General features: G+C 48.7%; 1 protein-coding gene and 1 long non-coding RNA gene across 2 annotated transcripts; both read right to left on the reverse strand.

Moving 5' to 3' along the window:
• Positions 1-653: 653 nt before the first annotated feature.
• LOC120317544 lies at positions 654-3,124 on the reverse strand. Its single transcript, XR_005559264.1, has 2 exons — positions 2,009-3,124; positions 654-1,096 (listed from the first exon to the last, which is right to left on the reverse strand). It is a non-coding gene; the product is annotated as an uncharacterized LOC120317544 (long non-coding RNA).
• Positions 3,125-10,010: 6,886 nt separating this feature from the next.
• LOC120317537 (zinc finger protein 850-like) lies at positions 10,011-21,601 on the reverse strand. The gene is made up of 4 exons (XM_039364214.1): positions 21,350-21,601; positions 19,573-21,115; positions 19,333-19,497; positions 10,011-12,180 (listed from the first exon to the last, which is right to left on the reverse strand). Exons 2-4 carry the CDS (start codon positions 20,984-20,986, stop codon positions 10,997-10,999), a joined length of 2,763 nt encoding a protein of 920 aa, XP_039220148.1. The 5' UTR covers positions 20,987-21,115; positions 21,350-21,601; the 3' UTR covers positions 10,011-10,996.
• Positions 21,602-22,098: the final 497 nt, after the last annotated feature.

Genomic DNA, 22,098 nt, shown 5'->3' on the forward strand with positions numbered 1-22,098 from the left:
GGGACTTCCGGGGCTGCGTCTCCGCCCCTCCCTCCCCCCCGATCCTGGGGTCTCCTCCCCCCTCCCCCTCCCGGGGGCTCCGGCCAGGCTCCCCCCGCGGCCCCCAGGCAGCCCCTCCCGCCTCTCAGGGCCGATCCCTGCCCCCCCCGCTCCCCTGCGCCCCCCCGGAGCCCCTCCTCGCACGGGGGGGGGAGGGGGCGAGGGGGTCCCAGGCCGGGCTGGATTGGGAGGATTTCTGTTCCCGCCTTTCCTGTTTGGAAAGGTTGCTCCCCCCCCCGTTCTGCCCAGCCAGAGAGGGAGGGGGAGGGGGGGAGGGAGACCCTTCCCAGCCTCCCTCGGGGGGCTTCGGACTGGGGGAGGTTGGGGGAGCCCTGTAACCTCCAAGGCTGCCCCCCCTTTTGAGGCCTTGCCTTGAGAGGAGGGTCCCTCCAGCCCCCCCCCCCCCCCGAGGGTGGCAGGGGTGCCTCTTCCATCGCAGGCCGGAGAGATGGAGGCTTCTACGCAGGATCTGGGCCCTTCCTGGCAGCACCTTCCTCTGGGGAGAGGGAGCTGGGAGTCGGTTCCTGGGGTCCCCTGGAGCCCCTCGGCCAGCTTGGGACCCCCAGCCCTGAGTGATGGGACTGGGACTACTTCCACACACAGTAAAATCCATCTTTTACTTTTGCAATATTTTTATGCTTTTTCATACACCTAACTCCACATTCCCGTCTTTGAGCCTAATAAAGGTTTGATTAAAAAGCAGTTGAGTATTTCCAGGGCAGGAGATTCCTCAGTGGGGTGAGATGCTCAGTTTGGATTCAGCAGTTCCCACTTTTATCTCCCGAATTTGCAAGACTTTAACAGACCGAATATAACTTTAGGGTGATCCAAAAATACAAATGGTGTCATTTTCTTTCCTTGAAAAGCCAGACCGTGTCCACGAGGGGGAAGTTTGGGGACTGAGTTGAAATGCTGGCTGGCCGTTGAGCAATTTTTCTACCCAGTTGGGCTAGTTTTGGAGATGGGTTGCAGGACAACTTTGACCTTGGTAGTTTCCCTATTTTTAGGGAGTCCTTGACTTGCAGCCATTTGTTTAGTGATTGAAGTTACAGCAGCTCTGAAAAAAAGTGACATATGATTACTTTGCACAATTCTGAGCATTCCATGGTCATGCAATCAAAATTCAGGCAATTAGCATGGATTCCTGATAGTCGAACAGTGCCCGGCTCACGTGTTCACCCTCATAACCTCCTCAGCTAGCGTCAGACAAGCAAAGTCAGCAGACAAAGGCACATTCACTTAACAACGGTGTGATTCACTTAGCAGCTGCACTAATTGGCTTAAAAACTGGGGGAGGTGACCTGAAAACTATAGCAAAAAAGGTAGTAAAATAGATTGAAAGTCACTTAACAACGGCTAGCAACATAAACCTTTGGCTCAATTCTGGTCATAGGTGTACAGTTTGGGGTCAATATATCAATCTGTCATGAACAATAACTGCAAAATACGGGTAGCAAACAGGGTTGGGTCAGTCAGCCTCCTCCCCTCTAGCTGCATCACCAGCCCCTCCCTCCCCAGATCCAGCATCTCCTCTCTCCCCCCTTCTCTCCCAAGGCCCCCTTGCAAAACTGTAGCTGGGGGGAGGGGAAATCCCCTGCAACGCCTCTCCCCTTAATATGTGGATTTTACAACCTGTGAACACAGGCACACACTTTTCTCCTATCTACCCTTTGGAATGGGCTCCTGTTGCTCCCCGGGCCAGCGTGGCCTGAGACAGCCCTCCATCCCTGGGCTGTTTCCTCTCTCCCCCCTTCTCTCCCAAGGCCCCCTTTGCAAAACTGCAGCTGAGGGGGAGAATCCCCTGCAACGCCTCTCCCCTTAATACTTGGATTTTTCAACCTAGACGTAGCCCTCCAACCCTGAGCTGGCACCTGTCTCATTTCCTCTTCTTCCTGCAACTGACTGGCAAAACAATGCACCTGCTTATCTGCCAGCACATTTGCAAGTTAACTCCTCTGCCTCCACTTACCTGTCCACTTCCATGAGCATCTGTAATCGCCCACCTGCTTAGACTTTCGGAAAAGTGCAAAGAAGAGCAACTAAGATGTTTAAAGTATGAAGAACGGTTGCAGGATTTGGGTTTGGCCAGTCTAGAGAAAAGGAGAACTAGGGGTGATATGATAGCCGTATTCCAGTATTTCAGAGGCTGCCACAAAGAGGAGGGGGTCAGTTTATTTTCCCAAGATACAACAATAGTAGCCCTTATTCAAGATGACAATGAGGTGCTTACCCCAAGGAGGTTGACAATTTGGTGAACTGGTGTAAGAAAAACAGCCTAATTTTAATCACTGGAAAAACCGGAGAGATCATTGTCGATTTCAGAAAAGGCAGGCACAGCCCACACTTCTCTGTGCATTAATGATTCCCCTGTGGAGATGGTCACCAGGATGAAATTCCTGGGTGTGCAGCTAATGAGTAGACTAGCCTGGCCACTCAACAGTGAGACGCTGGTGAAGCAGGCACAGCAGTGACTGCCTTTTCTGCATCACATGAGAAAAGCACATCTCCCTTCCCCTGTCCTGACCATTTTCTACAGAGGGACGATCGAGAGCAGCCTCTCGTACAGCATCACAGTCTGGTTTGGAAGCATCCCTGCTTCAGACAGGAAGGCGATGCAGGGAGTGGTGAAGATGGCAGAACAGATTATTGGCAGTTCACTCCCTTCTATCCAAGACATGGCATGTAAGCATTGCTTGAGTAGGGTCCGTAAGATTGTCTGGGACGCCACACATCCTCTGCACAACTGTTTATCTTGTTACCTTCTGGGAGGAGGCTTGGTGGTATCTGTAGGAGAACATCCAGGTTTAATCACAGTTTTGTTCCATACAATATGAGTCTTTCTATTATGTATTCAAGATGGACAGTGATTAATATTTGTATGTTATTTATATGTAAGGGTGCAGGTTTATACATATGCTGTATATAGCATGTTTAAATGTGTGTTATGTATATGTACACTTTGAGGGCAGGTGTACCATTGTGCCCACAGTGTTGGTTATGTGAATGAACCAATTATCTCCCAGTTAATTTTCAGGTTTGTAGCCTCAATGTAAGAGACGACCAGGCTGGGCCCGAGGGTGGGGTCAAATGCCTCATTAGTTTGGAGTCTCCACACCAGTGTTTCCCAAACTTGACAATTTTAAGGCATGTGGACTTCAACTCCCAGAATTCCACAGCCAGCATTGCTGGCTGTGGAATTCTGGGAGTTGAAGTCCACATGCCTTAAAATTGTCAAGTTTGGGAAACACTGCTCTACACCTCCATAACAGACCTAAGTCCATCCCTCCTCCCCCCTTGAAGTCTTCACCTTGACCATTTAGGCAGGAAAAAAAATGAAATACAGATTAGGGGGGACCTGGCTTAAAAACAGTAACTGTGAGAAGGACCTTGGAGTCGTACTGAACGATCACTTCACCATGAGCCAGCAGTGTACAGCAGCAGCAGCCAAAAAAGCTAATACAATCCTGGGTTACATAAACAGAGGCATAGAATCAAGATCAAGGGAAGTATTACTACTGCTTTATAAAACCCTAGTGAGACCACACCTGGAATACTGCAACCAATTTTGGTCCTCATACTACAAAAAAACATGTTGAGACCTTGGAAAAAGTTCAGAGAAGAGCAACTAAGATGATCAAAGGCCTGGAGACTAAAACATACGAAAAAAAAAGCTGCAGCAATTGGATTTGGGTAGTCTAAAGAAAAGAAATAGGGGTGACATGATAGCAGTACTCCATGGGATCTAGCACCCACATTCACACGTGCTAAGTGTGGCAGTGTTGAGAAGGGCTGGATTTCCGGGGCTTTGCCTGTCGTCCAAGTCCAGCCTTCCTTACTTCCTGCTTGAGTTCCAGCCGGCCTCTCAGCTGCCCCTTTTCTGGGCAATCCTGGCTGCAGCTGAAACCCATCCTGAAGGAGAAGGAGGAGCCAGAACCTCTCCTAAGAATGCAGATCAGGCCCATGAAACAGAGACCAAGATTCTTCCGGCCGGTTCTGCTTTGCTCAACCTGCATTGTAAATATTGTGTCCGGTTTGGGCCCTCAAATTCTCTGCAGGAGAGTCAGAGAAGGACACGGTAAATGATCGAATCCTCCCCTTGCAGCAAAAAGTATTTAAAGGTACCCTTTTATCAAATAATTTCAATTTACTGTGAAATCCGCTGAAACTGATTCAATTAAAGAGTGTGGACAGTTCCTTGCATAATACATTGGATGTAAATTTTGATTTATGACTTTCTTCTAAATAAAAAAAATAACATGGAAAATCAGCTGCTTCCTTTGACCAGGCAGCTTAGGAGGAACGAGAGCTTTGAATTTGGAAGCTTGGTTAGGTCAGCCAGGCTGTTGCTCGGAAGCTGCAGAGCAGGTGGGTGGAACTGGTTTCCTGGGGAAAGAAGGAACTTTTCCAGGGGCTTCCAGCTGTGTGTGTGTGTGTGTGTGTGTGTGTGTGTGTGGAGAGCACTCTTGCATTTGTCTATATGAAAAAAGGAAAAAAAACTCGGAGGACTGGAATACACCACCAGTGTTCCAAGTACGGCTCTCACCTGGCACTTGATAGAAGACAGCGGCAATTGGAGAACAGCATTTCTCTGGCACGGAAAACGTCTTTTCTGCCTAGGAATTTATTATAATTTATGCAAGTAACTTTAGGCAAACAAAGCTATTCTTGGCCAGGAAGCCACAGATGGGGACTCTGGAGCTATTTATCCCACATCAGCCACCCAGCCGGCCCCTGCTTTCCGGCCCCCATGGTCCAAGGGCGCGCTTTGAAGGACCCAACTGCCATCCTTACTGTGGGAGCTGCCAAAGCCTTCTGGGTTCTCGAGATGGAATTAGATCAGGGCAGCAGCTCTACTAATGGCCATCAGGGGGCAGCAAAGGACAGGACTTTGCACCATCTGCTGGCCCTCCCGGAGATTATCAGCCCCAGGTTTTCTCTGCAGGGCCACTCCTAGCCTGCCTTCCTCCAAGGAGGTGGAGCACCGGCTCTTCCCAGATTAGAGCCTCACAACCACCTGCCCAGGTAGTCTGGCCAACATGCTGTGGAGCAGGGGTGTCAAACTCAATTTCATTGAGGGCTGCATTAGCATTGTGGTTGACCTTGGGGGGGGGGGCAGGAGGTGTGGCTAAGGTGGGATAGTGGGGTGGGTGTGGCCACCTCAACATTGCACATGTTGGAGGGGGTGCCTATGGGGGCCCAGGCAGGGCTAGGGGGGGAATCCACTGTGTCCAGATGAGGAAGACGTGGGCGAGCACTATACCCTTGTCCACCAGAGGAGCCTCGCTGTCCCTCTCAGGCCATGCAGAGGACCCCCCCCCCCGTGATGCCAGCTGCTGGGGGGGGCACCTGGCTGCACTTACCTCAAGGCTGCTGCTGATTGGCTCGCTCTCCTTGGCAATTTGACAGGAGACCACCAGGAGCGGCCAGGAGGAGGGGGCAAGGGGATGGTGAAAGGGCAGCATGGCTGCTTGTGGTGAAGTGCTAAGGCAGGACTTCCTCCCTTATAATCTGCCTCCCTTCCCCCTTTTCTTCTTTTTCCTTCCCCTTCCCTTCTTTGTCTTTCCTCCTTCCCTTTCTCCTTCCCTGCCCCTTCTTGGATGCTCAAATGCGAAAGGGGAAACATTGCTCTAGGCCTTCTTGCCTCGTGATCAAAGGCCCCTTTGGCTAGTAGTCTGTGGCCACTTAAAAGACAGAGAACAAACCAGGCCCAGTTTATCCCATGCTTGCATTTAGTGGGGACGTGCACAGACAACACTACAGCAAAACTGTCAAAATGGTGGCTGTGACAGTTGATCAGAGCGCCTCCGTTTTTTATGTGCAACAGCTTTAGCAGCAGTTCTCAACCTATGGGTCGCGACCCCATTTGGGGTCGATCGACCATTTTTCGGGGGTCACCAAAGGTGGCGATCCGCCATTTTTCGCGGCGCTGTGCACGCGCGCCGCGCACGGGGGGCACCGCCGTGCACATGCGTCGCACATGGGGGCGGTGCCATGCACGCGTGTTGCGCGTAGGGGGCCGTCGTGCATGCGCGTCGCACATGGGGGCTCCGCGCATGCGCACCGCGCAGGACGTTTGTGTGACGGGGATCGCCGTCACACAAACGTTGAGAAGCACTGGCTTTAGCATTTAGAAACAGAGGTAAGTTAGTTGCTTTCCTTCCTTCTTCCTCCCTCCCTTTTTCCCTCCCTCCCTCCATTCTTCCTCTCTCCGTTCCTTCCTTCCTTCTCATCTCTTTCCTTCCTCCGCACTCAGGAAGGGGTGATAGGAGGGGGGGGGAGATTGCCAGTGCTGTCGGTCTCCATGCTGCCGCTGGCTGTCGCTATCCCTCACGGGTGGACAGGGCTAGTCCTGGTGAAAGGGAAGCCTCATGGCTGCAAGGCTAGGGCAGCGAGGGAGCCATGGGGGTGGGTGGGCGGTGGGGCTGATCTCCAACCTGGTTGCGTCCATCAAAGCCAGAATGTGCTCAGCCTTCGATCCACAGGGCAGCTCTGGAACCAGTGAGGAGTCACCCCACCACCAGGGTGTGCACCCTGGGTGAAATCAGCCTGCAGGGCAACAAAGCTAGCAGGGACACCAGACTCCGCTTGCGTGTGCGCCCAGGGGACGGGGCATGAGTGCATGTTACTGGTTCCAGGGCTGCCTGTGGATCTAAGGCTGAGCACGTTCTGGCTTTGACGGCTGGCACCAGGTTGTAGATCAGTGTCTGGTTGGTTTGGGCTGCTCCTTTGCTGTTCCAGAGCAGGTCCCCGGACAGACGGATAACATGGCGGGCTGGATGTGGCCTGCGGGCCTTGTGTTTGAGATCTCTGCTCTAGAGCTTGAGACATCCTGGCCTGCCCAGTACGTTTTGATTCGATTCACACAACACTCTCTCCATGGGATCTGACACCACATTCACATTTGCTAAGCGGGGCAGTATTGAGAAAGAGCCGAGGTGGCGCAGCAGTTAAAGTACAGTACTGCAGGCCACTGTAGCTGACTGTGTTCAGCAGATCAGTGGTTCAAATCTCACCGGCTCAAGGTTGACTCAGCCTTCCATCCTTCCGGGGTAGGTAAAATGAGGACCCAGATTGTTGGGGGCAATGTAAATATATATATATATATATATATATATATATATATATATATATATATATATATATATATATATATATATATATATATATATATATATATATATATATATATGTAGGTATTTGGTTTTGGTTCGGGTTTTCTCCCGCGTAAAATTGGAAGTGTCTTGGCAACGTTTCGACGAAGTCACATTCGTCATCTTCAGGCTGGTGTTTTTAGCTTCTTGCTTTGAGCAGCAATGTGTGGTTTGCTGGTGCAGAGGATGTTGGTGATTTTGAGTCTGATTTTGTTAGCGTCATCGGGGTTGATTTTGGTCAGGCTGGTTTCAACTCCACATATAATGGTTTCAGTGGGGATGTGTTTGGGAGCGACTGCAAAGTTGAATCCTTTGGAAAGGACATTGGTTTCGGCTTTGGTGAGGATCCTATCTGAGATGTTATGCACTGTTTGTTTCATGTGTGGCTGTGAGGGAGGAGGGGTTTGTTTCTGGCGTTCTTGTAGTCTTCGGAGTTTGTTGGTGTGTGTATCTGTCTTGAGGGTGGTCTGTGTTTCGGCTCTCCAGACGGCGAGTTGTTTGGATTTGTCCCAAAGTGCGGGGTGGATCTTGTTGCTGAGTTTGAGGTGGAGTGTGCACCAGCAAGCCACCCAAAAGCAACTTACCCAAAGAGGAACAGACAGCACTACGTAACCTGAAAGAAGACACCAGCATAATAATCCTACCAGCAGACAAGGGCAACGCCACGGTGGTTATGAACACATCTGACTACCAAACCAAATTAACCAACCTACTCCAAGACTCCACATACAAACCCCTAAATACAGATCCCACCACCTACCTGGAAAAAACCACCAGAACCAAGATAAAAGCCTCCCCCATTAGCGAAGAGATCCAGCAAAGAATCATTCCCAGAGAGAAATCATCCAGATGCCCTAAACTCTATGGTCTCCCCAAGATACACAAAGAAGGAACCCCACTCAGACCTATAGTCAGCTCCATAGGCTCACCTCTACAAAACCTAGCCAAATTTCTCGCCAAACAACTACAGCCCTATGCAGAATCCATCACCTCACACGTAAAAAACTCATTCCAGTTTATAGAGATCATAAAGAAACAAAACTTACAGCCCAGCGACCTACTAGTGAGCTTCGATGTCATATCCCTCTTCACCCAAGTGCCTATCAAAGAAGCCTTGACAGCTATTCAAAACAAATATAACCCCCCCAAACACATCTTAGATCTGACCAACCACTGCCTATCCAACACATACTTCATCTATAATGGACAAAAATACAAACAAACAGAAGGAGCACCCATGGGATCACCCCTCTCACCTGTCATTGCCAACCTCTACATGGAACACTTTGAAACCCAAGCTCTAGAAAAATCGGATCACAAACCCAAACTCTGGCTCAGATACGTAGACGACACCTTCATAATCTGGCCACATGGGAAAGAAAAACTGGACAACTTCCTCACACACCTCAACAGCCTACACCCCAAAATACAGTTCACCATGGAAACAGAAGCTAACAACCAACTTCCCTTCCTGGATGTCTTAGTCTACAAGAAATCCAATGGCTCCCTAGGACACACCATCTACCAGAAGAAAACACACACAAACCGCTATCTGCACGCTCTCTCACACCACCACCCAGCACAGATCAACTCTGTAGCCAAGACACTCATCTCCAGAACAAAACGCTTAGCTGACGAACAACACCTAAAACCCGAACTACACACTCTCACCAATGTACTAACATCCAATGGATTCCATAGAAATAAGATTACAAACCTAATCCAAAAAGAAACCCCCACTAAAATCCAAGACAAAGAACAAGAAAACGGCAAAGCCCTCCTCCCATACATAAAAGGCACCACAGACAGAATCAGTAAGATCCTCCATAAACACAACATCAAAACAGCATTCTGCACAAACAGAAAAATATCCACCATCCTTAGAAACCCCAAAGATAAAATTGAATTAGAAAATCAAGGAGTATACGAAATCCCATGCACCACTTGTCCCACCACATACATCGGACAAACCAACAGAAGAATAAGTGCACGCATTGAAGAACATAAGAACTCAGTCAAAAAAGAGGAACCAACATCTTCCCTGGTCCAACACCTTAAAGCCACAGGACATGAAATTGACTTTAAAAATACCAGAACCATTGCCAAAAGTGAACATTTTAATAACAGAATAATCAGAGAAGCCATCGAGATAGAAAAACGCCCACACAGCATGAACAAGCGAGATGATACCTCCCGCCTACCAGCCATTTGGAAACCTGCCCTTATTGACAAACGACTCCCTAACCCCAAAATCTTAAACCCCTCTGCAACTCAGACTAACCTGAGCACAACCAAACAGAACACTCCCCCAGCCAATCAGAGCACAGCCAAGCCCCTAACCATTCAGAACACACCTCCACCCAATCAGAACACAGCCAAGCTCCCACCCAATCAGTTCATACCCCACTGGCAGTTAAAAGGAAGAAACAGCTAAAACCACACATTGCTGCTCAAAGCAAGAAGCTAAAAACACCAGCCTGAAGATGACGAATGTGACTTCGTCGAAACGTTGCCAAGACACTTCCAATTTTACGCGGGAGAAAACCCGAACAACCAAAGACCTATATATATATATATATATATATATATATATATATATATATATATATATATATATATATACACACACACACACACACACACACACACACACACACACACACACACATTGCTTACTGGTGTACACCGCTTAGAGAGTGCTTGCACAAATTAGAAGATCGTTTAAAGGCAACTTATTAATCTTACAAGGAGGTTTCTCTTAATGAAAAGATGAGCCCAGGACAAATACAGGAGAAAAAGTACAAAAGAATAGTTGTTTGGATGGAAGAAATCTTGTTACATTCAGAAACATGGACAGTAAGTGAAACATCCCATAGTAACATAACCATTTAAAACCACTGTATTAAAAGGAGAAAGTTCCCATGGGAAAAGGCATCTTGAGCCACTTAAATCTGTTGAGAAAAGATACAATTTTGGCCAGTGAAACCTCTAGCATGTACAATTGAAAAAGTCCTTTGCTATTCAGCCTGAGAGAGTCCCTTGTTTTGCAGCTAGAAAGTTACAAGCACCTGGATGCTAAGGCAGAAACCTTCTATATTACAAGGTTATCGTTATTAAAGTTACAAGAAAGTGCAACACAGAGGTCTTCACTGGAGGCAAAGGTTACGGCTGGCATAACTTGAATTGCTAAGCAGAGAGCAAAGGTAGCACTGAGGATCAGGTGGAAGACAAAAAGGAGAGAAAAGGGAGAATTGGCTCATTAATAACCAAGAGTGCAGTTTGTTCTCTGTGTGGAAGGAGGGACTGGGCCAAAAGGTACAGAAGGGGCGAGAGTCTTATTTCAAGGGAAGAATTAACCCAGGAGAGAGCGCTCTGATTTCCAGGCCCATGGAAAAGAACCGTGGGCACGATGGAAATTAGAAAGTTTCTTCAGAACATTCCAGTAGCAACTTCTGAATCTCAAAATGAAATCTCACTAATTAGAAGAAATTATGATACGAGTTTGTGGAGTTGAATACACTTGTACTCAGGAGATTACGTACCCCTTGAAAAGTGTGTAAAATTATTCAAATTCAACTATTAGGCATGACAGAACAGCAGAATCATTAAACAGAGAGTAGCAATAAAGCGAAGAGTAAAATGGTGCTGTCGGTAAGTTTACTTGCTCTTGAGTGTTTCGGATGAGAATATATTACACACTCATGTTCACACCTTCCAAACTCCAGACATAGGGTTTTTCTCCTAGATGGATCCTTTGATTATAAGTAGTTCCTGGCCTGCTGAAGCTCCTTCCACATTCCAGGCTTTCATAGGGTTTCTCCTGTGTGAATTCTTTGATGTTTATGAAGATTTCCCCTTTCAGTAAAGCTCTTTCCACACTGGAGGCATTTATGCAGTTTTTCTCCTGTGTGGATCTTTTGATGTACATAAAGGCTGCTCCTCCGACTGAAACTCTTTCCACACTGGAGGCATTTATATGGTTTTTCTCCTGTATGGATCCTTTGATGTACATAAAGGTGGCTCCTCTGACTGAAACTCTTTCCACACTCCAGGCATTTATGCATTTTTTCTCCTGTATGGATCCTTTGATGTACATAAAGCTTGCTCCTCTGACGGAAACTCTTTCCACACTCCAGGCATTTATGCAGTTTTTCTCCTGTGTGGATTCTTTGATGAATATTAAAGGTGGTCCTATGACTAAAGCTCTGTCCACACTCAAAGCACTCATAAGGTTTCTCTCCAGTGTGGATCCTTTGATGATTACGGAGGTATCCACCATCAGAAAAGCTCTTTCCACACTCCAGGCATTCATACGGTTTTTCTCCTGAATGGATTCTTTGATGTCTATAAAGGCTGCTCTTCCGACTGAAGCTCTTTCCACACTCCAGGCATTTATATGGTTTTTCTCCTGTGTGAATCATTTGATGTCTACGGAGATGTCCATCCACGGTAAAGCTCTTTCCACACTCCAGGCATTCATATGGTTTTTCTCCAGTGTGGATCCTTTGATGTACATAAAGGTTTCCCTTCTGACTGAAGCTCTTTCCACACTCCAGGCATTTATGTGGTTTTTCTCCTGAGTGGATCCTTTGATGTAAATAAAGCTTGCGCCTGTGACTGAAACTCTTTCCACACTCCAGGCATTCATATGGTTTTTCTCCTGAATGGATTCTTTGATGTACATAAAGGTTGCTGCTCTGACTGAAGCTCTTTCCACACTCCAGGCATTTATACGGTTTTTCTCCTGTGTGGATCCTTTGATGACTATAAAGGCTGCTCCTGACAATAAAGCTTTTTGCACACTGAAGGCATTTATGTGGTTTTTCTCCTGTGTGGATCCTTTGATGTACATAAAGGTTGCTCCTCTGACTGAAACTCTTTCCACATTCAAGGCATTTATGTGGTTTTTCTCCTGTGTGGATTCTTAGATGGTTTTCTAGATTTCCTTTTATTTTGAAGGATTTTCCACATTCCGGGCACTGATATTTCTCTCCTCCCTCCTGGATTCTCTGGGGATTCCCGGGTCTTCCGCCTCTTCTGCAGGACCCTCCGCCCTCCAGGCCCGTCTCGGGGTCTCCGCCCGTTTCCTGCTCCCCGCTTCTCCCTCCGGGCGGCCTCCTTTCCCGGAGTCCCCTTTGGCTCATCCCTGCCGGGCCTTCCCCGCCGTCTCCTCCCGGGGCTGCTCCGCGGGACCTCCTCTCCTCTCCTTCCTTCCTTCCTCCGCCGGGCTCGCCCGTCCTCCTGCAGGGGCGAAGGGGGGGAGGAGAGGCGGGTCACGGCTTCGTCCCTTCCGCGGAGGGGAGTCCCAGGCCCGCCCGGGGAGGAAGGCCGGAGCCTCGGCCTCTCCGTGGGACTTTCCGGGCAGGCCTCCCTCCCAGCGCCCGTCCCGCCAGACCAGGCCTCGGCCTCCCCCCTCCCTCCGCCAGAGCGCCTCTCGGACTGCCACTCCCAGCATCCCTTGCGCCCCACCTGGATCCGAGCCCGTCCGCGGCAGAGTCAATATGGCGCCTCAGTTTCGTTTCATCCCGGAAGTGGAGGCGGGACTTCTCTGCGCGGCCTTTTCCTGGATGCTCTTCCTCCTTCGCCCCCAGGAGTCCTCCTGCCAATCGCCGCCCTCTCCAGAGCGACCAATCGGCGTCCTCCTTCGCTCCATGAGCCAGATGGTGCCTGCGCAGTAGCGAATGTTGTCTCCGTCCGGCGAGGGGGGGTGGTACGAGGGGCCCTTTGACCTTTGGGGTCCCGTCTTCCCCCCCGCCCCGCATCCAGGCAGGCGGAGCTGTTTCCTCCTTTAGGTGGTTCTATGTCGGTCCTTTTTGAACTTCAACTCCCAGAATTCCTGAGCCAGCATGGACAGTATTTGGCTGGCTCAGGATTTCTGGGAGTTGAAGTCCATAAGTCATAAAAGGGCCATTGTTATAATTTAGGCGATTGCCCAGTTCCTTCCTTCCTTTTCCCAGCTTTTCGCCTGAAGAATGCAACAGCCAGCTCAGTTGCGTTTGCTTCCGCCTGCTGCAAAGATGGCTCCCGGAACCACAATCACTTCCGCCCGGCACAAATATGGCGCCCTCCAGCACTTCCACTCAAAGGTCTCTTCCGCTGCGGCTGGGGACGATAAAGGTTGTGCCACTTGCATTGCCCCCCCCCCAAGCATCCCTCCAGCTCCGGACCCCATGACCCCAGCCCCTTCCTTGCACCTGTCCAGGAACTGGCAATGAGGGGCACTTTGAAGCAGCCCACTGCCGTCTTTACTGTTGGAGGCGCCACGGCCTTAACCAGCCCTTAAAGTACATCCGAGCAGCAACTCCACTACCTGCCAGCAGGGGGCAGCAAAGGACTGGTCTTGGTGCCATCTGCTGGCCTTCAGGAACCCTGCAATCCAGAGATGCTCGGCTCCGGATTTTCTTTGGAGGGCAGCTCTTCCTCCCAAGAAGGTTAGGCACTGGCTGGCCCTAGATTGGGCCTCAGAGGCTGAATGGCAAGAAAATTGCCAGTTTATAGTTCACGAACATCTTGTTTCCTTTCAGACAACACAACTCCCTCCATGGGATCTAGCACCCACATTCACACGTGCTAAGTGTGGCAGTGTTGAGAAGGGCTGGATTTCCGGGGCTTTGGCTGTCGTCCAAGTCCAGCCTTCCTTACTTCTTACTTGAGTTCCAGCTGGCCTCTCAGCTGCCCCTTTTCTGGGCAATCCTGGCTGCAGCTGAAACCCTTCCTGAAGGAGAATAAAGGTAGAACCTGTCCTCTCCTAAGAATACAGATCAGAGACCAAGAATTCTTCCGGCCGGTTCTGCTTTGCTCAACCTGCATCGTAAATAGTGTGCCCGGTTTGGGCCCTCAAATTCTGTGCAGGTGTCAGAATCCAAATTGTATTTTATTTCTAGATACCTGCTATGGAAAAACCCCATTTCTGCTCTCTCTGGATTCTGTCATACTACGAAGGGGAAGGGGGATGAGCTGGGGGGTTTTATGGCCCGCACTTCCTTCAGTAAACTACAAAAGGACTGGATGTTGATTCCCATCAAGAGGACTGACCATAACAATATGGTCATTGCCTTTCATCTACCCAGCTCTCTGAAGTCTTCCTTTTGCCGGCAGTGAGGGAAAAGGGGGGGGGGACAAGGCAACACCAGGAATCTGGGAAAAGAGGATGAGTGATCCTTGCCGGAAGAACCGTGGGGTGGTTGCTTGGGAACTCTTAAAGGATGGGAGAGAATTCCTCAGAGCCTGTCTAGAACGCCTGCAACCATCTTCTCTTAATAAAGTTGCCTGTTGGAAGAGACATTCCAAAAGTTCTGTCTTCTTAAGATGTAAAGTGGGGTGGGTCCTTACAGCAGGAGAGAGAATTAAAGAGCATTGACAGTTCCTTGCATAAATGCATTGGGTATAAATTTTGATTTATGACTAACATTCTTCAAAATAAAACAAAATGGCATAGACAAAATCACTGCATTTGGCCTTTGTAGATTTTAAACCTACATCTGAGAGAAATCTTGATGAACCTGGAGAATACAGTACAAAGGGATGTTGCTTCTTCTCATTCAGCGTTCGTATGAAATGTGCTAACAACCTGGTACCTGCTCATAAAAGTCTCCCAGGGCTTTAGACCTCCACCCTCTTCAAGTAGCACCTCTGCTCCACGACAGCTCATCTGACCGTCTCCTGCTTACATCTGTCTGAATCCATGAAGCCAGATACACTTCTGTTCCTCTATGCTGAGGATATGGCTAGTATCTCACATAACTTTGTTGGCCTTAGAGAGTCTCCTGTTTCTGCTAAAAAGCTTTAAAGGCAAGGAGACCAGTCGGAGCAGCCAATTTAGTTTGTTATCTGGGGATGGTCTTACATGGGGATGACATTTGGAAAACCCTTATAGATTATATGAAAGAATAACATCGTGGAGCTCTTACACAGCCACAACAATGAGGGCCAAATTAGCCCCCGATTCAGCCATGGCAAACCTGTTCCAATTAGGCACTGAGTGGGAAGATCATTTAAAGGCAATTTATTAGAGTATTGTAGCAAAGAGGTTTTCCGTACTGAAAAGAGGGATTCTAGGACATAGAATCGGGTTTCATTTTATACTCAAAGCACAGAAAAAATACAAGAGTTGACTGGATGGAAGAAATCATCCTGCTCAGTTACATCAGACATGGACAGTACGTTAAACATCCCATAATATTAAGCACGATCATTGAAATGAGCATTGTATTAAAACAGTGGTTCTCAACCTTCCTAATGCCGCGACCCTCTAATACAGTTCCTCATGTGGTGGTGACCTCCAACCATAAAATCATTTTCGTTACTACTTCATAACTGTAATTTTGCTCCTGTTATGAATCACAACGTAAATATCTGATATGCAGGGTGTATTTTCATTGTTACAAATTGAACATAATTAAAGCACTGATTAATCACAAAAACAATATGTAATTATATATTGTGAAATATTTATTTCTAATTACAAATAAATGAAATTTTGTCTTGAAGCCCGGGTGCCGAATCACACCTTTAGCTGCTCCACCTATGGCTCTGAAGGGAGACCTTACCTTTTCTCTTCTCCCCTTGCCCTACAACACACACACACACACATACACACAAACACATTTTCGGGGCTCCGGTGCCAACCCTGCCAGACCTGAGCAGAGGCCCTCAAGGAAACTGCCTACCTGGCTCACCACCCAGGTGGCTGTCGGATCCAAGGCGAAAAGGCTTGGAGGCAGCAGAAGGAGCCCTGCCACCAGCCTAAGCAACTCGCCAGTTGGATGTTTGGCAACTGGTATGCATTTATGATGCTTGCAGCATCCCAGGGTCACGTGATTGCCATTTACGACCTTCCCAGCCAGTTTCCAACAAGCAGAATCAACGGGGAAAGCCAGATTGGCTTAATGACACGATTCACTTAACAACTGCAGTGATTTACTTAATAACTATGGCAAAAAATCGAGTGCAATTCATTTAACCACCTTAGCAATGGAAATTCTGGTCTCAGTTGTCATAAGTTGAGGACTACATATACACGTATGCCTACAGTCAAATCTGTCTCTCTCTGGCTATTTTTATGTAAAGCAAGTTTATTTCACTAACAGGAAACATTACATTCTATTCCTAGTGATTATGTGGAGAGATGCTTGCCATTCCGAGCATTAAAACATTTAAAGATGCTCTGGTTCCTTTGGAATAGGCTCCATGGGCTCTTAAAATGGCTGGTCTTCAGTCTCCCTTTCATTAGAACAGGAAACACTGTTTTTTCCTGAAGGCCCCTAACCTCAGGTATAATATATTACAGCCGAACGATAGGTAGGAGAGAAGCAAAGGAACAGTGGGATCAGAGGCAAAAACAAATCTTTTTTGGATTGTGGACTGGGATTTAGAAATTAGGATGAAAGTTTCCCATTTCCCATCCTCATGTTAGCAAAACTAGGGCATACATATATCTTTCAAGAGTATTTCAGGTTGCAGGGAGCAAGGGTAAGAGTGACTTTAATTTCTCTTGTGCATCAGTTCACCTTTAATAGATGTTCCTGTGGTGGTTTAGCTGTTGGTATCCATCCTTAGTCCTAGAGAAATTAAGAAAATTAAGGAATTCTCTTAATCCTGGAATTCCCATTAAAGTCTTCACGTGTCTTCTCCAAAGTGAGTCTCAAGTCATGTTTAGCAGAGACAATACAACGCTTTTTCCATAATTTAGCTAAATCATGTCCATAGGGCAAAACTTGCAGATGATAGAAGCCTGTTATCACATGAGCCAGCCAAGGAGCTACGCCAGATCCTAACTCCCCCATGCCTTGCCTGCCTGGAAAACAAGAGCGTTTTCTGGAGTTGAACAAGCAAAAAAATAAACCAGCCGCAGCAGGAAAGCTCACCCACATAGCCTGGAATTAAGGAAACTGGGTTGGGGAGGCTTCAGAGCCTTTTGCCGAGCCTTGCTTCAGAAAGCAGGTGAAGTCGCTATCGAGAACACGACGCTGCCTCCTGGAAGCACAAACCTTTTTGCAGAGCTCGGTGGCCGAGGAGTCGGCAAGCACACACACGCGCTCTTTCTCTCTCCTCTCTCACATATACACACACATACGCCTGCAGGAGAAGGGGGGGTCCGTGGAGATCGGCCCCTTTCTAGTTATTCTTGCTCATTTGGGAGAGACAATAAGAGGGTAGCCAAGACAAACGTATAGTGTTAGAATAAAATATAGATGATAGACAAAGGTATATTTAAAAGATAAATAAATATACAGAAATAAGGGAAAAAGTCTTCATATTATATTATAAATAGCAAGCAAAGCTCAAGAACTTTATGTCTACATGAGTGCTAATATTGCTGTAAAGTGTCGGAAGATGTATGGAACCAATGACATCATATCTATGTCCAATGTGTTTTAATTTTGTATTATTAATTTTTTTTTTTAAAAAAAAATTGCAATGCCTGGCAACTGACTCTATTTATGATGGTCGCAGTGCCTGGGGAGGGTCACGTGATCGGCTTTTGTGATCTTCTGACGAGGAAAGTCAATGGGGAAGCCAGGGTCACTTAACAACTGTGTTACCGACTTAACGACTGCAGGGATTCACTTAGCAACAGTGGCAAGAAAGGTCGTAAAATGGGGCAAAATTCACTTAACAAATGTCTAATTTTGCAACAGAAGTTGACCATTGGTCGATCATGTGACCCTGCCTCCTACATCCATGCCAGTTGCCAAGTGCCTGAAATTTTGATTGTGATCTGTGAGGATGTTGTGATGGTCATAGCTGTAAGGACTGGCTAGAAGTCCCTTTTTTCTCAGTCGAGCATTACCTGCGGCAGGTAAAACAAACCTGGCACGCTTTGGTACGCTGGCTCACTACCCCAATGGCCACCCAGAAGTACCCCCAAGCCCAGCCCCAAGTCCAAGCCCAGTCCAGCGGCAGCCAATGTGATGCTGAAAGGTTGTTTTGAGAACCTCTGAGGTGCCGGGAGATAGCAGTTCACCCTGAGGAAATGACGGCCTTGAAGTCTGGCAAAAACCGACTGGGAGAGAGTCCGCTCTGTCTCCACCAATATCTCCCTGCCTAAATTACCAAGCAGTTACAGCAAAGGAAAAAGCAAGCAAAAATTCCAGATAGCCTCCCCCCTCTTCCCAAGAAGGGCAGGACACGATGGTGGACCTGAGGGGGTTTGTGCATTCAGTAATAGTGAAGGTCCCATCTAGATGTAAAAGAGCCTTGACGTTAATTCTGTGTCATTCTGAAGAAAGGCTTAAACTTTTTGGCCTCTTTCCTTAATCTGTGATCCTACTTGAGATGCAAACAGCCAATCCAGAGCTGGAGTAACCTTCAGAAAGATTGGGGTACAATATTTTATTATTGTAATTGGGGTAAATACAGTAACCCCACCCCAGTGCAAAGATTAACCTTTTCCTTGCCTATCTGGGGAGCTCATATCAATGATCACAGTTTACTTATTTTATTTGATCTGGCACATTGATATAATATCCTTATGATTTAACGCCTCCAAAAGGTTGTGGGAGGAGAATGCATTTTTTCTTCCAGCAAATTAATCCTTTTGATAGTTTTGCCATCTGAATTCGACCTCCTGCAGACCTCCTGTTTTATGTATCGCCAAGGGGACAAAAGGGTGAGGTGAAGAAATGTGCATCTGAGCAAAAATAAAGTGATTTATAGTCTTGCATCTGGCATTAGGAAGTGAGCACAATAGGTTAGACTTTACATCAGGACATTGCAATGTTTAATTATTTGCTTCTGGGCCTGCCCTTGGAAACAGCCTCACCCCAAGATCCCCATGAGGGGAAATGGCAGCCTTTGAACCCATCTCAGAAAGTATCCCAGAACCCACCCATTGTTGACACTTGGCTGATGCCTCCTGGAAGACTTCCTTCTCAAATCCTCAGTCCTTGACGCTTCCTTTTTTTCCTCTTTCCCTCTTAAAGCGACCTTCACCAGGTGGGGCTTGGGCTACTTCCTGTTCCTGCCTGATTCATGGAAAATCAGCTGCTTCCTTTGATCAGGCAGCTTGGAAGACACCAGAGCTGTGAATTTGGAAGCTTGGTCAGGTCAGCCAGGCTGTTGCTCGGAAGCTGCAGAGCAGGTGGGTGGAACTGGTTTCCTGGGGAAAGAAGGAACTTTCAGCGTTGAGGCATTTATAGGGTTTCTCCTGTGTGAATTCTTTGATGTTTACAGAGACCTCCACTTTCAGTAAAGCTCTTTCCACACTGGAGGCATTTATATGGTTTCTCTCCTGAATGGATTCTTTGATGTACATAAAGGCTGGACCTCCGATCAAAGCTCTTTCCACATTCCAGACATTTATAAGATTTTTTCTCCTGAGTGGATCCTTTGAAGTTTCCATCAACAATAAACCTTTTTCAACACTCCAGGTATTTATACAGTCTCTCTCCTGAGTGGATCCTTTGATGTACATAAAGGTTGCTGCTCTGACTGAAACTCTTTCCACACTCCAGGCATTTATGCGGTTTTTCTCCTGTGTGGATCCTTTGATGTACATAAAGGTTGCTGCTCTGACTGAAACTCTTTCCGCACTCCAGGCATTTATGCAGTTTTTCTCCTGTGTGGATCCTTTGATGTACATAAAGGTTGCTCCTATGTCTGAAGCTCTTTCCACACTCCAGGCATTTAAGAGGTTTTTCTCCTGTGTGGATCCTTTGATGTACATAAAGGGTGTTCCTCCGATTGAAACTCTTTCCACACTCCAGGCATTTATGCGGTTTTTCTCCTGTGTGGATCCTTTGATGTACATAAAGGCTGCTATGTCTGAAGCTCTTTCCACACTCCAGGCATTTATACAGTTTTTCTCCTGTGTGGATCCTTTGATGTACATAAAGGGTGTTCCTCTGATTGAAACTCTTTCCACACTCCAGGCATTTATGTGGTTTTTCTCCTGTGTGGATCCTTTGATGTACATAAAGGCTGCTCCTATGTCTGAAGCTCTTTCCACACTCCAGGCATTTAAGAGGTTTTTCTCCTGTGTGGATCCTCTGATGTACATAAAGGTTGCTCCTATGTCTGAAGCTCTTTCCACACTCCAGGCATTTATACAGTTTTTCTCCTGTGTGGATCCTTTGATGTACATAAAGGGTGTTCCTCCGATTGAAACTCTTTCCACACTCCAGGCATTTATGCAGTTTTTCTCCTGTATGGATCCTTTGATGTACATAAATGCTGCTCGTCTGACTGAAGCTCTTTCCACATTCCAAGCATTTATGTGGTTTCTCTCCAGTGTGGATTCTTAGATGCCTTTCAAGATGTTCACCCACAGTAAAGCTCTTTCCGCATTCCAGGCATTCAAATGGTTTCTCTCCTGAATGGATTCTTTGATGTACATAAAGGTTGCTCCTCTGACTGAAGCTCTTTCCGCACTCCGGGCATTTATACGGTTTCTCTCCAGTGTGAATTCTTTGATGTCTATAAAGGCTTCCCCTCTGACTGAAGCTCTTTCCGCACTCCAGGCATTTATGCAGCTTTTCTCCTGTGTGGATCCTTTGATGTTTATAAAGGTTTCCCCTCAGGCTGAAGCTCTTTCCACACTCCAGGCATTTATGTGGTTTTTCTCCAGTGTGGATTCTTAGATGCTTTTTAAGATCTCCATTTGCTTTGAAGCATTTTCCACATTCCGGGCATTCATATTTCTTTCCTCCCTCCAGGATTATGTGGTGTTTCCAAAGTCTTCCGCCTGTCTCGAAGGACCCTCCGCCCTCCTGGCCCGTCTCGGGGTCTCCGCCCGTTTCCTGCTCCCCGCTTCTCCCTCCGGGCGGCCTCCTTTCCCGGAGTCCCCCACGGCTCATCCCTGCCGGGCCTTCCCCGCCGTCTCCTCCCGGGGCTGCTCCGCGGGGCCTCCTCTCCTCTCGGGCGGCGCCTCCTTCCTTCCTTCCTTCCTTCCTTCCTTCCTTCCTCCGCCGGGCTCGCCCGTCCTCCTGCAGGGGCGAAGGGGGGGAGCAGAGGCGGGTCACGGCTTCGTCCCTTCCCCGGAGGGGAGTCCCAGGCCCGCCCGGGGAGGAAGGCCGAAGCCTCGGCCTCTCCGTGGGACTTTCCGGGCAGGCCTCCCTCCCAGCGCCCGTCCCGCCAGACCAGGCCTCGGCCTCCCCCCTCCCCCTCCCTCCGCCAGAGCGCCTCTCGGACTGCCACTCCCAGCATCCCTTGCGCCCCACCTGGATCCGAGCCCGTCCGCGGCAGAGTCAATATGGCGCCTCAGTTTCGTTTCATCCCGGAAGTGGAGGCAGGACTTCCCTGCGCGGCCTGCCCGTGGATGAATCAATTAGGGCGCCTCAGTTCTATTCCTTCACGGAAGTGGAGGCGGGACTTCGCTGCGAGGCCTTTTCCTGGATGGTCTTCCTCTTTCGCTCGAAGGGACCGCCCCCAGGAGTCCTCTTGCCAATCGCCGCCCTCGCCAGAGCGACCAATCGGCGTCCTCCTTCGCTCCATGAGCCAGATGGCGCCTGCGCAGTAGTGAATGTTTCTCTGTCCGGTGACGGGGTGGGACGAGGGGACCTTTGACCTTTGGCAGGCGGAGGTGATGGACTTCCGGGGCTGCGTCGCCGCCCCTCCCTCCCCCCCCCCGATCCTGGGGTCTCTTCCCCCCTCCCCCTTCCGGGGGCTCCGGCCAGGCTCCCCCCGCGGCCCCCAGGCAGCCCCTCCCGCCTCTCAGGGCCGATCCCTGCCCCCCCCGCTCCTCTGCGCCCCCCCCGGAGCCCCTCCTCGCACGGGGGGGGGAAAGGGGGGCGAGGGGGTCCCAGGCCGGGCTGGATTGGGAGGATTTCTGTTCCCGTCTTTCCTGTTTGGAAAGGATTCTCCCCCCCCCGTTCTGCCCAGCCAGAGAGGAAGGGGGAGGGGGGAGGGGGGAGACCCTTCCCAGCCTCCCTCGGGGGGCTTCGGACTGGGGGAGGTTGGGGGAGCCCTG

Source organism: Crotalus tigris, unplaced genomic scaffold (assembly GCF_016545835.1).
Source record: "Crotalus tigris isolate CLP2741 ecotype Arizona unplaced genomic scaffold, ASM1654583v1 scf7180000019692.1526454, whole genome shotgun sequence".
NCBI classification, from domain to species: Eukaryota; Metazoa; Chordata; class Lepidosauria; order Squamata; family Viperidae; genus Crotalus; species Crotalus tigris.

Bases quoted from the DNA above. Each gene is read 5' to 3' on its own strand.
- LOC120317537 (XM_039364214.1), bottom strand. From the start codon at position 20,986: ATGAGCCGTGGGGGACTCCGGGAAAGGAGGCCGCCCGGAGGGAGAAGC. The intron at 19,498-19,572 runs TGTATAAATACC...AGGAGAAAAAAT, and splicing joins GATCCACTCAGGAGAGAGAC to CTTATAAATGTCTGGAATGT. The intron at 12,181-19,332 runs CCCTATAAATGC...AGGAGGGAGGAG, and splicing joins AAGAATTCACACAGGAGAAA to AGAAATATCAGTGCCCGGAA.